General features: G+C 36.0%; 1 protein-coding gene across 3 annotated transcripts in view; it reads left to right on the forward strand.

Annotated features, from left to right (window-relative positions):
• The window catches only part of DPYD (dihydropyrimidine dehydrogenase), an 807,615-nt gene that overhangs the window by 542,986 nt on the left and 250,471 nt on the right, over positions 1 to 14,158 (forward strand). For all 3 annotated transcript variants that reach the window (XM_082476697.1, XM_082476698.1, XM_082476699.1), the window contains exon 16: positions 5,027 to 5,110. In XM_082476697.1, the coding sequence (XP_082332823.1) occupies positions 5,027 to 5,110 (84 nt within the window). The remainder of the gene's footprint in view (positions 1 to 5,026; positions 5,111 to 14,158) is intronic.

Genomic DNA, 14,158 nt, shown 5'->3' on the forward strand with positions numbered 1-14,158 from the left:
TGAAGCAAAATAGAGGCACAGAGCTGGCATACTGGCATGTGACGAACAAAAAGGAAGCAATTATACAATAAATGGGAAGAGTGCACTTTATTGGGCACCAATGAACTTGAGGTGATTAAGATCCAAAGCTGAAGATTTTAAGTCAGGGACTTGATGAGTGATTGCCAAGGGTCTGGCTGTAACTGTTAGGATGAGACAAGGAAGGCCCAGCTGAGAGGCATAGATGTCAAAACCAGGCGGCCACACTATTCCAGGCAGAGAGTCCACGTAAACCACTTTGAAACCAGGTTCATTTTTGACCTGGATCTGGGCTAGCAGTATTTTATAAAATTAAATAGATGTTGAAGTTAGGAAATCTCAAATAGGCTGAGGTAGAAAACAGAGAGGCGCATTACAGAAATACGTAGGACCAGTTGGATATAAGTCCTGGAACACAAACAGTAAGCAGGACAGAATGGAATCAGGGAAGATAGACACCTAGTTGGAGACAAGAGATAGTCACAGACTTTGTGCCCAGTGGGTCCCAAGCCAGTTCAGTGTTTACCTGTGCCACGTCCACTTCAAAGTGGTTTAAGATCCCAGAAAACTTGTGTCCCCAGTTTTGGATAGTTGAGACTAGTTGGCACTGTTGCTACATAGAAAGTTGGCCGTGGACCTCGCGTATTCTTTTAACAGAAGAAATTAAGAGAGAATCCAAAAAGTGTAGCTTCATGCCTCTCCACCCTGCTTGGGCTCTGATGTCCTTTGCCTTTTCCCCTGATCCATGGAAGATTTCCCTTCCCACTAGGGCTCTGATGCACTACACCAAGCCACCCTCCACATGTCTGTCCTTCTCACCGTGCTTGGGCTCTGATATCCCACACTGGACCCTCGTGGCTCTTCCTTAGATCTTCCTAGTCACCTACCTTGCTCTGCCCCAACCAATGACTTTAGAACTACATTGATCGGGAAGGAAGGGAGAGGTAAGGAAAGGAGAAGGGAAAGAGCTGTGTACCCGATTTTGCTGTATATGTTGTACAAGGGTTTGTGGTTTTGCTTCCCTAGTTTCTCTGAGAGTTTTTATAAAATGATTCAGAAGATTTTAGAAATCACACTACTACCACTACTCTGAGAATTCCTTAGAATAGTTTTCTTTTTTCCCCCTGAAGTATGGATAGCTACTCTAAATTTTTTTCAGATCAAAGCTGAGGAAGGGCAAGTTGGAGATTCTAATTGGATGGATGGATGGATGGATGGACTGAGAGACAGGTAGATAGATAGCAATTGTTTATACTTAACATAGTATTTAATGTAGTCCAGGCACTTTTCTAAGTCATTCACTTTGATTAAATTTATTTATTCCTTAGAAAAGCAACCTTACGAGTTACTTTTATTGTTTTCCACCTTTTAGAAGTGAGGAAACTGAGGCCAAAAGTTGTTAAATAATATGCCCAAACTCACACAGCTAGTATGTGGTAAAAGTGGGATTCAAACCCATGAACTCTGGCTCCATAGTCCACACTATTAACATATCATTCTACTTCATGCCGATAGATGGGTGATAGATAATATATGAAATTAGAAACAGCAAATTTTGTCACTGCCTTCACTAGATTACTTTATTGTATAATCATTTAGGTGAGGCAGAATAAACTCTGGGCTAAGTGACTAAACTAAAAAGCTTGTGACTAACAGGAGTAAGAATGCATGCCCAGTTTCAGTTAATTTAACATTTCATGCTAATTCAGCAATTAAGGCTTTTTGAATGCATATAGTTGCTTGGAAATAGAATTAACTACCTTTTAAGGTGGTGTACATCCTATGACAGAAGCATTCAAGCAGAGGCCAATTGAATATTCCCCATCTCTTGGTGTTACCTTGAGCAGGATTATCTGTTTTTGAAGCCTAGATGCTCATTTCAAAGGTCTTTCCAGGTGTGTTTGGTGGGTCAGTGTTTGTATACGTGTATAACACTGGGGACATTTTTAGCAATTAGACACTGAACAGACTTTAAATTGGATAAGTGGTTTTACAAGATTTTAATATTTATTTAAAGTTTAGAAGCTTTGAGGATGTCGAGTTGTAATGTTTTGTTAACACACTGAAACAACTCCAGCCATGGAATAAGTGATTTCTAATCAGTTATGATAGTGACTAAGATTACAGGCTCTGGACTCAGAATGCTTGGGTTCAAGACCCTGCTCTCATTTACAAGCTATAGAACAATAAGTGAGTCACTTGAACTCTTTGTACTTTGGTTTTATCACTTGCAAAATGGGGATAATGGTATATCCCATTACAAAGAGCCTAGTAAAATGTCTGACATATTGTAAGTACTCAGTAAATGTTAGTTATTATTGTCTACTATGATAGCTAATTGTAAACTTGCACTTAAAATTTAGTAAATATGTATAATGTAAATATGTATACGAATGGTACCTAAAACTTATTCCAAAATGTTGAATTGATTTACTATTAATTGCTGCAATTCAACTAGCAGTCTAAAAGAAATAAAGAAGTCTAAAAGAAGTATTTGAAATAACTAAGAAATAATAAGAAAAGCGCAGTATTGTATATAATTACAATGTACAATGTTTTAATTAAGCTGGAAATTCCCACATGACATGGTTTTGAGATAGGTCATATTATCTCTGGTTTACACTTAAATAGATGGAGACAAAGAAAGTTAACTGACTTGCCCAAATTCCTCAGCAGCTCTAGGATTAGAGCTGAAGAGTTTAGCAGGTTGTGCTTTGTCCGAGCTTACCACCAAACCAGCAGGAAAAAATGTAGCATGATTCATGGTAATTTTCAAATAACATGAAGCATTTTAAAATTGAATTAAAGAAACAAAAACCGTAATAAAACCATGTTAGAAAATAGGCAAATGAATTTTCACAAATGTACAGAAGAAAAAGCAGACTCACTAACGAATAAAGGTAGGTAGGAAGTCAACCAAGAAAGAACTAACTAGAATTTTTAAGTTTGTTGAGGTCCTATTTAAAATTCATGAAACAGGAAAAAATAGGCTAAAATCTTGATCGATTAGGAAGAAAAGAGAGACTTGAAGAAACTCTGTTGACCTAAAGAAAGGTTTGGTACACCTAGAAAATGATGAACTTTATTGTGATGATATAGACATGTTATAATATTATGGGAACTGATTCAAGCTTCTGGTTTACCTTACTTAAAAGGAAATTGTGGCATTGGAGGAGTTCCAGAAGTTAGGGAAAAGGATTGTTTAGTTTATCCTCCATTCCTCAAATTAAAAAGTGTTCTATTTGTTCTTAGAGTTTTTACAGAAGACTTCTCAAAAATTCTGTGTTTCTCCAATTATTATAAGAATGCTTAGCGTGAATTTTTTTTTTCATTTTTGTAAGACCCATTTGTATACTAATGAATTAATGAGTTAAATAAGAAAGATTCCTGTTTAATTATTAAAGTAAGACAAAATTATCTATACTTCATGTTTCTTAGCATGGACTTTTAAGAGCTACAGTAAAATTGATTATCAGTTAAAAAACATGAGAGAAATAGGAGAGAGAGATTAAGAGGTACAGACTTCTAATTACAAAATAAATGAGTCATGGGTATGAAATGTACAGTATGATAAATATAGTCAGTAGTAGTGTAATATCTTTATATGGTGACAGATGGTGACTAGACTTACCATGGTGATCATTTTGTAATGTATAGAAATGTATAGAAATATTGAATCACTATGTTGTGCACTAGGAATTAGCACAGTGTTGTAGGTCAATTATACTTTGAAAATAAACAAACAAACAAACTCATAGAAAAAGAGATCAGATTTATGGTTATCAGAGTCAGGGTGTGTTGGGTGAAGGCAGTCAAAAGGCATAAACTTCTGGTTATAAGATATACAAGTATTAGGGATGTAACGTACAACTTGACTAATATAATTATCACTGCTGTCTGTCATTATGTAAAGTTGTTAAGAGAGTAAACCCTAAGAGTTCTCATCACAAGGGCTTTTTTTCTTTTTCTTTTATTTGGTACTTATATGAGATAATGGATGTTCTCTACACTTCTTGTGGTAATCATTTTGTTATGCATGTGAGTCAGATCATTATGCTGCACACCTTAACCTTATATAGTGCTCTATGTCAGTTATATCTCAATGAAACTGGAAGAAAAAAATGAAAAATATAAAGAGCAAAACCAAGAAGAAAAAAACAGCCCGATGCATGTGTTATATGTATGTTTTACTTTTTTATATACATAGAAAAAGTAGAAAATTACACATTAAATTGTTAACATTGATTACTTTAGAGGTAGGAAATGGAAGGAGAGAAGAGAAAGACTATTTATATTTTTCTGTACTTTGGTTTAATTTGAACTGTTACCAAAATTTTATTTTACTTTTGAATTTTTTTAAAGCAACATAGAACATAATGAATGGTGTTCCAGTTTTGGGGAATTAACATGCTTGAATGCTCTGAAGCATATGAAAGCAGTATTAATGAATAATAAAAGTTAATTGATAAAAGAGGAACATTTAAAATTTTACTCAAATTCATTCCAGCTAGCCTACTACATTTTTCTTTGCACTGCTACCTCCAGTACCAATTATCCAGAATTAGTAAGATTTGTTTCTATGAAAATAGAAGCTGTGTAGGGCAGAATCAATGTGATGTCAAACAGACCTGAGTTAAAATCTCTGCTGTGGCATTTGATAACCAGGTTTGTCATTTAATTCCCTTGAGCTTCAGTCTCCTCATCTGTAAAATTGGTACCCTAATAATCCAAAGATTATGAGAGTCAGAGATAACAAATATAACTCACATAGTGCAGTGAGTGTCACCTTATAAGCACTCAATAAATATTTGCTGTTGTTATTATTATTGCTGCCATACACACTCTCATTTGAGAGAGTCAGAATATACCTCACAAGGTAGCCGTGGTGCAGAAAGCAGAGTAGTTAAAATTTGGCAAATGTGACCTATGTTGAGTTATCAATGGTGAAACCTATCAGTACACGAATAAAGCTTTGCCTTTACTTTCATTTTCCTTCCACATCTTAAAGGCTTCTGGAGCAGATGCCCTGGAGTTAAATTTGTCGTGTCCACATGGCATGGGAGAAAGAGGAATGGGCCTGGCTTGCGGGCAGGTAAGGACCTCAACGGCTGCCATTATGTATGTCTGTGTGACAGAACAGGCCCTGTACGGATAGTTACTATACCTTAGGCAGGAAGATGGGAGGATCAGATGAGTGGCTTGAGACTTCCAGGTCTGCATTGTTTAAATATTTAGTGCTTAAAAGGTGGAAAACGGGAGAAGTTGAAATTACAGCAACTGTTTAGGTTTATTGAGGAAAATATCACATTATGTGCTTGACAGGAGGTAATATCATAACAAATAGTTTTTAAAAGCGCCGAAGCAGAATTAGCTGATTTCAAATGCAATGTTCTTTATTCATTCCTGATGCTGATCCAGTTTCCCTGGAGCAATATACTGTACAAAATGCATTGTTCGTAGTGATTTTGTAGTAAATGGGGCACAGCACAAATTGCATTTTACATTTTTTAGCATATGATCATTATTCCCTAACTGTGTTTTGGGAGTTGCAAAAAGACTTTAATGCTGTTTTTATTTTTGGATACAATAAATGGAAACTTCATGCTAAAATACTTTCAAAAACCTAATGAATAAAATGTGGAAATATATGTTAATATGTAGAAAATATTGCATCTTTGTGTAACTAGATACAGTGTTATACTTTAAGGAACAATGTAAAAGCTTAATGCTAAAAAGGGGAGTATTTTGCATCTAATTTAGCTTTTAAGCCCAGAGGGAAATGATGTGAATTAAATAATACAAAATGTTGTAATTTATGAAAAATTTCCTAGTCCTAGAAAGTTTAGTTTTATTTCCACATCTGACACAGGGCCTTGTACATAGTAGGTGCTCAATTCTTCAATTCTGTTTTTTTCAAGTCATAGAATTATTTGAATTAAACTCAGAGGCCAGAGGCCCTTAACTTGGGCAGAAATTTCTGCTTATTCAAATGAACATAGGTTGCTCTTTTCATATTAGCATTCAGGGAGGATTTTAAAGTACCTTGTAAATATTTAATTAACATTCAGAATAGATTTGTGACTTAGGAAGAAACCATTCTTTTATGGCAGCAGGAAAGGATGGCCTAGTCAAATGTTGTTCAAGTACATTCTCTATTCCACTCACAACAGATTATCCAGAAGTGTGGTAATAGAACGAGCCTCAGAATTACCTGTAGAGGAAAAATACCGTTATATTAAATCATAACTTTTATAAGTCATATGATCAGGCAGCAGTCAGTGTGTCAAGATGTGTAACTTCGTTAAAATGAGGAAGGTTCCTAAAAGGACACCTGGAGCAGGGCCTGAGGGAGTCGAGTTTCTCTCTTTACCCCTTTCCCAGTGTCTGAAACTTAGAACCAAAATATCTTTTAGTTACATGGATTAAAACAGCTATGGAAAATTTAAATCTATTGACTAACTTTTAAAAGAAAGATGTATTTTAATATATATTCCTTGCCACAAATATGACAATTATTTTGAAAATGTTGCCCAGCTTTGAGTTTATTTTTTAGAGTAGACTTTTGCTCTGGGAACACCTCTAAACTTACCCAGCTGTTAAGTGTCTTAGGTGTATCCTCTCCAGAAAGTTATTTAGCCACACAAATTTTCTCACAGCCTTTGGCTGAATGAAGATGCAAGTGCTAAAATTTTGCAGTCAGTTATCATTAAGATTTCTAAAACTCATGGAAAACATATGTTCCAAAAACCATTGTATCTTAGACTATAGGAAACCTAGAACCATTTCCATTTCACTTGTTAGTTATAATCTCTAAAACTATAACCAATTCTTTCTGTTAGCCAAGTTTAGAAATTTTCTTTTGAATTATATCCTCAAATTATATAATAGGAAAATAAAGCTAATTTAATCATTTTGCTCCAACATAATTTAAATGATTACTCTGCCTCAGGACACATGAATGTTGAATATTTTAAATAGCAGGAAGGAAGAATATTAGTGCATTGAAAAAAAAATCTTTACTATAACTCTGAATTTTTAGAGTGGGCACAAAACCATCTGGGGCTTATTCATCTTTTCTTTTATTTCCTTTTTTCCTTTCTCTGCCTCCTGTTCCCATTGGCTCTTCTTCCCTCCCTAAGGTTCATAGTTTTAAACACTTGCAAGTTGGTGGGATGGGGAATTTGTACTCAGTGTAGGGGGACCGAGGAGCCATTCCAATTCATTTTTCCCATCACAGTGTGATCCTGAATCCCATCTGCTGAAAGCTCCCTTTGTGCCAAGCACAGACCTGTGTGTATCGCCAGAGCCTGATAAATGTTTGCTTCATGAATGAAACAAACTGACCTTAATTCCATGGCTAGAATATTTATCCATTGGAAACACTCTCTTGTACTGTCCACATTTCTGGTGTTTCTAGAAACAATAGTGATTTTAGCTCCTTAAGATGAGGTAAGGTATCATAATACAGTATATTTTCCTCTCTAAACATCTGTTTTATTCTCCTTTATCTCAAATATTTTCTTGCAAATATCAAATAAGTGAAAAATACTGCCTTTGTACCTAAGTGCTTTTAAATTAGCTATATATATTTAAACATATACTTATATATTTAAACTCTTTATGTTTCCGTAAGTGACTAAAAATTGTGAAATATATGAATAGAAAAGGCTCTAACCTTTACAGCACAGAGACATCATATACATTTATGGAATTTATAGAAATAAATAATATCTCAAGCCGACCTTGGGAATTTGAATTGTATATTCCCTGCATGGTGAAATTTCATATAAAATCTTAAACACTTAGCATGACACTTTCTAAGTGTTTAAAGGCAGTCTCATTCTTTATTCTTTCCATCAACCATCTGTGTCACCTTGATCAAGTCACTTACTCTCCTAAAGCATCAGTTTCCATCTCTATAACATGGAATTTGAACTAGATGATCTCTAAATCCCCTCCAGCTTTAATGTTCTTTAAATGCTAACATTATAGGCAGCAGGCTAACATGAAATTTTTTAACCTACCCATAAAGAGCATTGGTAAAGCAAGAACAACTAAAGAAATAAATGCATATCATGTTGTTCTTTTTAAAAACATTAACATTTTCCCTGGCCTGCATAAAAGTCAACGTTTTACTTATTGCTCAAGTAAAGGTGAAAATGTGCTCTAGTTTGGGTTGTGTATACTCCAAAGAGTCAGAGTTATATTACAACATGAAAATTTTTTCTGTCTTCTTCCTTTTGCTCATAACAATCCTCTGAAGTAGGATGAGTTATTATCCCATTTAACAAATCAAAAAATAAGAAACAAAAAAACCTGAGCTTCCATGTTTCCCAGGTCACAAAGCTGGTCAGTGGCCCCTGGGGCCTGAGCTTTAATTAGCATGTAAGCCTGAATATAGGAAAGGCACAGAGAACAGTTCCTAATAAATCAGTACTTGAATATGAGCATAAATATTATTGTTATTAATTTAAAATTAAGTGCAGGACTAAGTCAGCTCTAAAGTCACAAACAAACCTGAACCTACCATTTAGGTGTTCTGTCTCTTGGGAATAAGGAAGCTTCTCTGATGTCTTGACATTCAAATTTAAAGTTGTCTACATGCAATCTGTGTAAACCAATTTCCTGTGGCAGCATATTACTTTATAAAGGTACTTGAACTACAATAAATTCTGTAAAGTCCAGATGAAATGGCACCTCTTTGAGGTCTTCTCCTTTTCTGAAATGCTAAGTGTTCATAGGGCATTGAGTGAATATTCCTCTTTTGTCCTTTTAGAATTATACTGAATATTTTCACTTCCACCCTGTAGAACCTCCTAACCTAGATTCACACAGAAGCTGAATAGACCTTGAGTAACTTTCTACTGTTGTTGTGGTTGTTTTGTTTTTGAAATTATTACCAACATTTTAAAAACAGGTGGCTGGACAAAGAAATTCTACTTCTTACGTCTCTTGCAATAAGGAAGATATGGCCACACTTGGCCTGCACTGCCATGCAGCAATGAGGAACTAGAGCTTAATTAGGCTCCTTTAACAACATATCTGGTACATGTAAACAGCAGCAAACATTTGACCAAGGATAAGTGCTCATTCGCAACATGGATTTGATCAGTATGTGCCTGTCTGGTTCAACCTTTAAGTATTGAAACCAAGCCTTCCCAGCATTTTTGCTAATCCTCTGGGTTCCTGACATTGAAGATTCTCTAGGCTGCCTTCTTCAGCCAGCAGTGCCTTTAATTCTTAGACCCTCCATCAGCTACCGAAAGAAAAATAGTTGGGGGGGGGGGCGTGGGGTATGGGATAAGTTGCCTTGTCTTCCTACCTTCCTAGTTTATCTTCCACATAGCAAAAAAGGAGAGCAAGAGGAAACATGCTCCACAGGACTTTAAAATACTGGTTACGTAATCCCCATGATTTTTTTGTCCTTGCCATCAGAAAGCATACATTTTTAAAGTCTTTTCTTGAGTTACTTTTCACACCAGCTGTTTCCTTCTTTGCCTTGAGTCAATGATGTGGCACAGACTCCCAGAACTGAGAGGAACCTTGAAGATTTCCCAGTTCAGCCTCCTTATTTAGAGGACAGGAATTGGGGACTGGGAAGTGATCTAAATAACCTTAGCCTGAGGTAACCAACTAACAAGGCTCAGAGCCTGTGATGCCCTTGTCATTGACCCCCATCCGGTGTTCTGTCCAGTATTTTCTACTTTGTCATTTGGGTGTAACCAAATCTCTAGTCAACTGAATAAGTCAGTCAATTGCCCTGGAAACTTCTTACTCCGTACCTTTTTGAATACTATTATTCCCTCCGCCTGGAATTCGTATCTTTTCAACTGAAATTATTCAAATAAAAATCACCTGTCTAATTCTATTTCAAATGACATCTAATTCATTAATTGGGTATGTTTTATCAATCAAACAAATTTTCCATGAGAAAGGAAAAATAATATTTTATATATGAACAGGTTAAAGATAAAAACTAGGTACATACTCTCATTTCAGTCTATGGTGACCTAGAGATTGAATCACTGTCAATGAATTTGGATTTCTTTACCTAACAGTTCTAAGAGGCTACAGAGATGTTATTTATCTGGCCCTTGGAGGATTCTCATTGTTCAGTGTTTTGGATGCCATGGTTTGGCCTTCATTGTGGGTGGGTATGATTGCTAAATAGTGCACAACTAGCTTGGTAACAATTCCTTTGGATGGAAAATTCCAAAATGCTAGTATGTAATTGGAGAGAAGACTACTCTAGCTTTACAGGCAAAGCAGAGTCCTGAATAAAGATGGCGGTGTCACCATCATCACCTGCTATGTCTTTCTATCTCACAGCCCCCTCCATTTATTTACATACATTCTCTGCATAGAATTTCCAAACACTGGATTATTCAACTAAAACAGTCTTAACATTAATTTTCTCATCAGGAAATACATATACAGTCCTGCTTTTTATGATGATTTAGCTAAGCAAAACAAACTAGTTTACAAGTGGTAAATCTTAAAATGTTCAGTGATCTTAAATAATTGTTGAGTTATATTAAGGTCACCTAAAGCAACACTTTGATATTTCCCTCATGATCTGTTCTGTGTCCAAATTTAATTTACATAAACTCTGTATTTTTATTAAAAAAAGAGAGAAAGGGTTTGCTTCTGTTAAAACATGCCAACATTTTTCATAAAACACAGATTATTGTTCTTGCCCTTGCCAGACAGCAGATGTCTGTCACCAGGAAGAGAATCCAGAACTAAGTGTGAGGACCACATTGCCCCAGATGTGCTAGCACTTCCCTTGGGAAGTAAAACCTTTTTCCAGCGGCTGGGCTAACAGACCCTCTATCTCATACGCAATACAAGGTCTAGGGAACAATGACCACAGCCCTGCCTCAATCTGGTCCCCATTGAATGTCTGCGGAGGGGACAGTATAAAGATACCTCTTTTAAAGCCAAAACAGCTGACAAGTGATAGCACTTCCTATATTTCCCAGAGGGGTGAAATGCAGGAACTCAAGAGTATGAGAAATCTTAAAGGTTAGAGAAAGAAATGTGAGAGCCCCACCAGTGGTAAAATACAACAAACTCAAGTCCCAGTGATCTCTCTGACATCTCTTGGGGGAATCTAAGGTGAGGCTTACTGCTGAGTTAAATTTTCTTTTTGATACTGATTAGGTATGTGCCCACGAGACCTCCTCTGTTTAAGGTTCTTGATTCTTCCCATCCCTTCTGACTCTAGCCCCTCTAAGAAACATGGGTGTCAAAGTGTTGCTTTGTCCTGAATGTGGTGTTTAACTTTGCTCTAATCAACATGGACGAATGTAAGTTCGGGCTAGGAAGTTGTTCTTGAGGTCTATGAGCTGACTGGCGAAACGTGGGCTAGGCTAGGTTAGCCTCAGTGGGTTGAGCCCCTGAGATGTCACAGGTTTGGAAATCACTGCACTGTAAAATAACCTCATTCCTGGAAGACAGACAAGAAACGGATGCATGGTATAAGCTTCTGCAAAAGCGACTGAAATCTGATATTACCCAAATACATTTTACTATCCTGCCTTCTTTTATTTTTCCTTTTGGCGGCATAATTTTGGAAGTGCTTTAAAATAAATTATTAACTTGGTTATGAGAAAGAGTATCCCTGATTAAAAAGAAATATTTGCTTTACACTATATTATGTTGCCTAATTTTTTATTTGATTTTAATTCCCAGACATTTGCATAGACATGGGTGCTTGGATTAGTAGACAACTACAGGAGATCTGTAAGAGGCATTTACAGAACTGCCAATATTTTGCCTTAAGCTGGTTCTCTATGAGGTTTTCAATTTTAGTTATTAATGTTGGTTAATGATATAAAAATGATCCCTTTCTTTTAAAAATAATAAATTTTAGTAGAAAGCAACACCCTTTAAATCTAACTGAGATACTAGTTCTAGATCAGGAAGTGTCATTGTTTTTATCTAGAATAACAATCATGGGTCTGTCAGTTAAAAAAAAAAATATATATATATATACATACATATATATATACATATATATATATATGTATATTTAGTACAAATAGGTGGACCACCCGGTGAATGGTTGCAGGAAAAACATCTAAATATGTATTTTCAAACTTAATGTGGTTTTTACTACACTCATCATGTTATATTCCTGAAATAAAGCAGCAATAGCATTTCAAACTGTTTTAAAATCACTCTCAAATGATCACATCACAGTGAATTTGAGAGTTTTCTATATGTCTGTTGACTATAGCACAAAGATGAACCAACAATATGTTTGACCTAAAGAGAGAGATGTGGGAATGAGGTGGGGAGAGGCTATGATCTTAGTCTGTGATATCATGCAGTTTGTATACCATAATGTCACACCAGAATAAATAGGTATCAGCAGTGCAGAATAGAAACAAAAGTTGGAAACCAAAATTACTAAGATAGAAATATTGGCAATGGAATGGCAGGTCCAGTCATGGGATCCAACTAGCCTAGAATATTTGAAAGAACTGGCAAATAGGACTTGAGTCCTGCATTAAAAGGGACAAAAGACCCAGGAGTAAAAGGGCACTGCATTTTGGGCTAGAATGCAAGATTGGACCAGAAAACTAATAAGAACTCATGAGCTAACAGACTCAGAGGCAGCAGAGTTCAAGATAAGGCAAGAGAGAGAATAATGAATAAGGCAAATCAAGGGAAGGCGTAAGAGGCACTACTTTTAAGAAGACCGTAAAATTAAGGCAACTTCTACTTCAGAGAGAAAGTTTTTACACATTTCTCGCTGGGGTAGAAGTAATCTTTTAAAGTACAATCAGTTTAAGGCTTCCAGCTGGGAGTAGGTGACCAATGTTAAGAAGGAGGCACATGGGTTTATTTGACTATAGAAGAAAATATTGCCCCTCCCCCCCCAGAAAAGTAAGTCAAAGAAAATAGATTTATCAAACTCATAGCATTTTACAGCCTAGGAGTACTGATTCAGAATTGAAATTTCTAGGGCTTTTGTTACCATGGTCCGGCAGTCACATTCCCAGGGAACTATTACATCCCCCATCCCCTGAAACACACGAGGTGGTCCTTATGGGGAATCACGGATTTTACACAAACATGAAGTCTGTCTTGACGTTGATTACATTGCAGAAATCTTAATGACAGTCATGTTTGGAGCTAACATTGTTTTTTGTTCTTTCAAAAAAAGTCAGTTTATCAAGTAGCAATATGATTAATTAATACATACTCTGAAAAAAAAGTTTTGTTTAAAGAGATACCAATTTAAAGCATGATTGTCAATTTTAGCCACTTTGAGATGTTTTAAATATCTTTGGTTCTTTCCTCGTATTACTTGCTATTTATTTTTTCTAGAATTGATAGGTTGGGTGTTTATTCTTCCCTCCCTATCTGTTGTTCCTGGGTATATTCAGCTTTAAAAGTCCTCATAGATCAAAGGTAACTGCAAATTCAGTTACATTTAATGTATGTTAATCACTCATCAAAAAAGAGAATGCAGATTTTTTTCTCTTATTTGTAAAATTTCTAGTTCTCTATCAAATGAGATTTCTGTTGCCAGTTTTCCATTGCCAACATATTTCTTTTCTTGACTACACAAGAAGTTGTATGGCAACATAGGAGGCATTCCACTCCTGTTTTTTCTATAACTATGTTTTGCCTAATATGGGAGAACTTGGTATATGAAGGAACAGTTAGCTCCCTTCACGTCTAGTGTCTGTTCTCTATTCCTCTTTCCTGTGAAAGGAAAGGTCAAGGAAGGATAACTTAAGGAAAGGTCAAGGAAGGATAACTTAAGGAAAGGTCAAGGAAGGATAACTTAAGGAAGTGATATTTGATCTGATAACTGAAATATTTAGAGGATTTTTAACCAAGTGAAATGATTGGGGTGGGTTAGAGCATTCCAGGCAGTGGAAACAACATGAGCAAAAGCCTTGTGGCTGAAACACCTCCTGTTAAGGGCAAGAAATAAGAATGGGGTACTTAGAGCAGATGTGTGTGGCACAAGACGGTATTGGACAGGAAAATATAGGTCATGCTGTCTAAGACCCCATAACCAGGCCTTGTTAAGCATTTTGAACTTATCCAAACAGCAGTGGAAAGCTAGTAAAGGGTTTATTGAATATGTGTGTGCATATGTACATGTGCATGTGTTTGG

The sequence above is a fragment of the Balaenoptera physalus genome (genome assembly GCF_965194825.1).
Source record: "Balaenoptera physalus genome assembly, chromosome: 1".
Classification (NCBI taxonomy): Eukaryota; Metazoa; Chordata; class Mammalia; order Artiodactyla; family Balaenopteridae; genus Balaenoptera; species Balaenoptera physalus.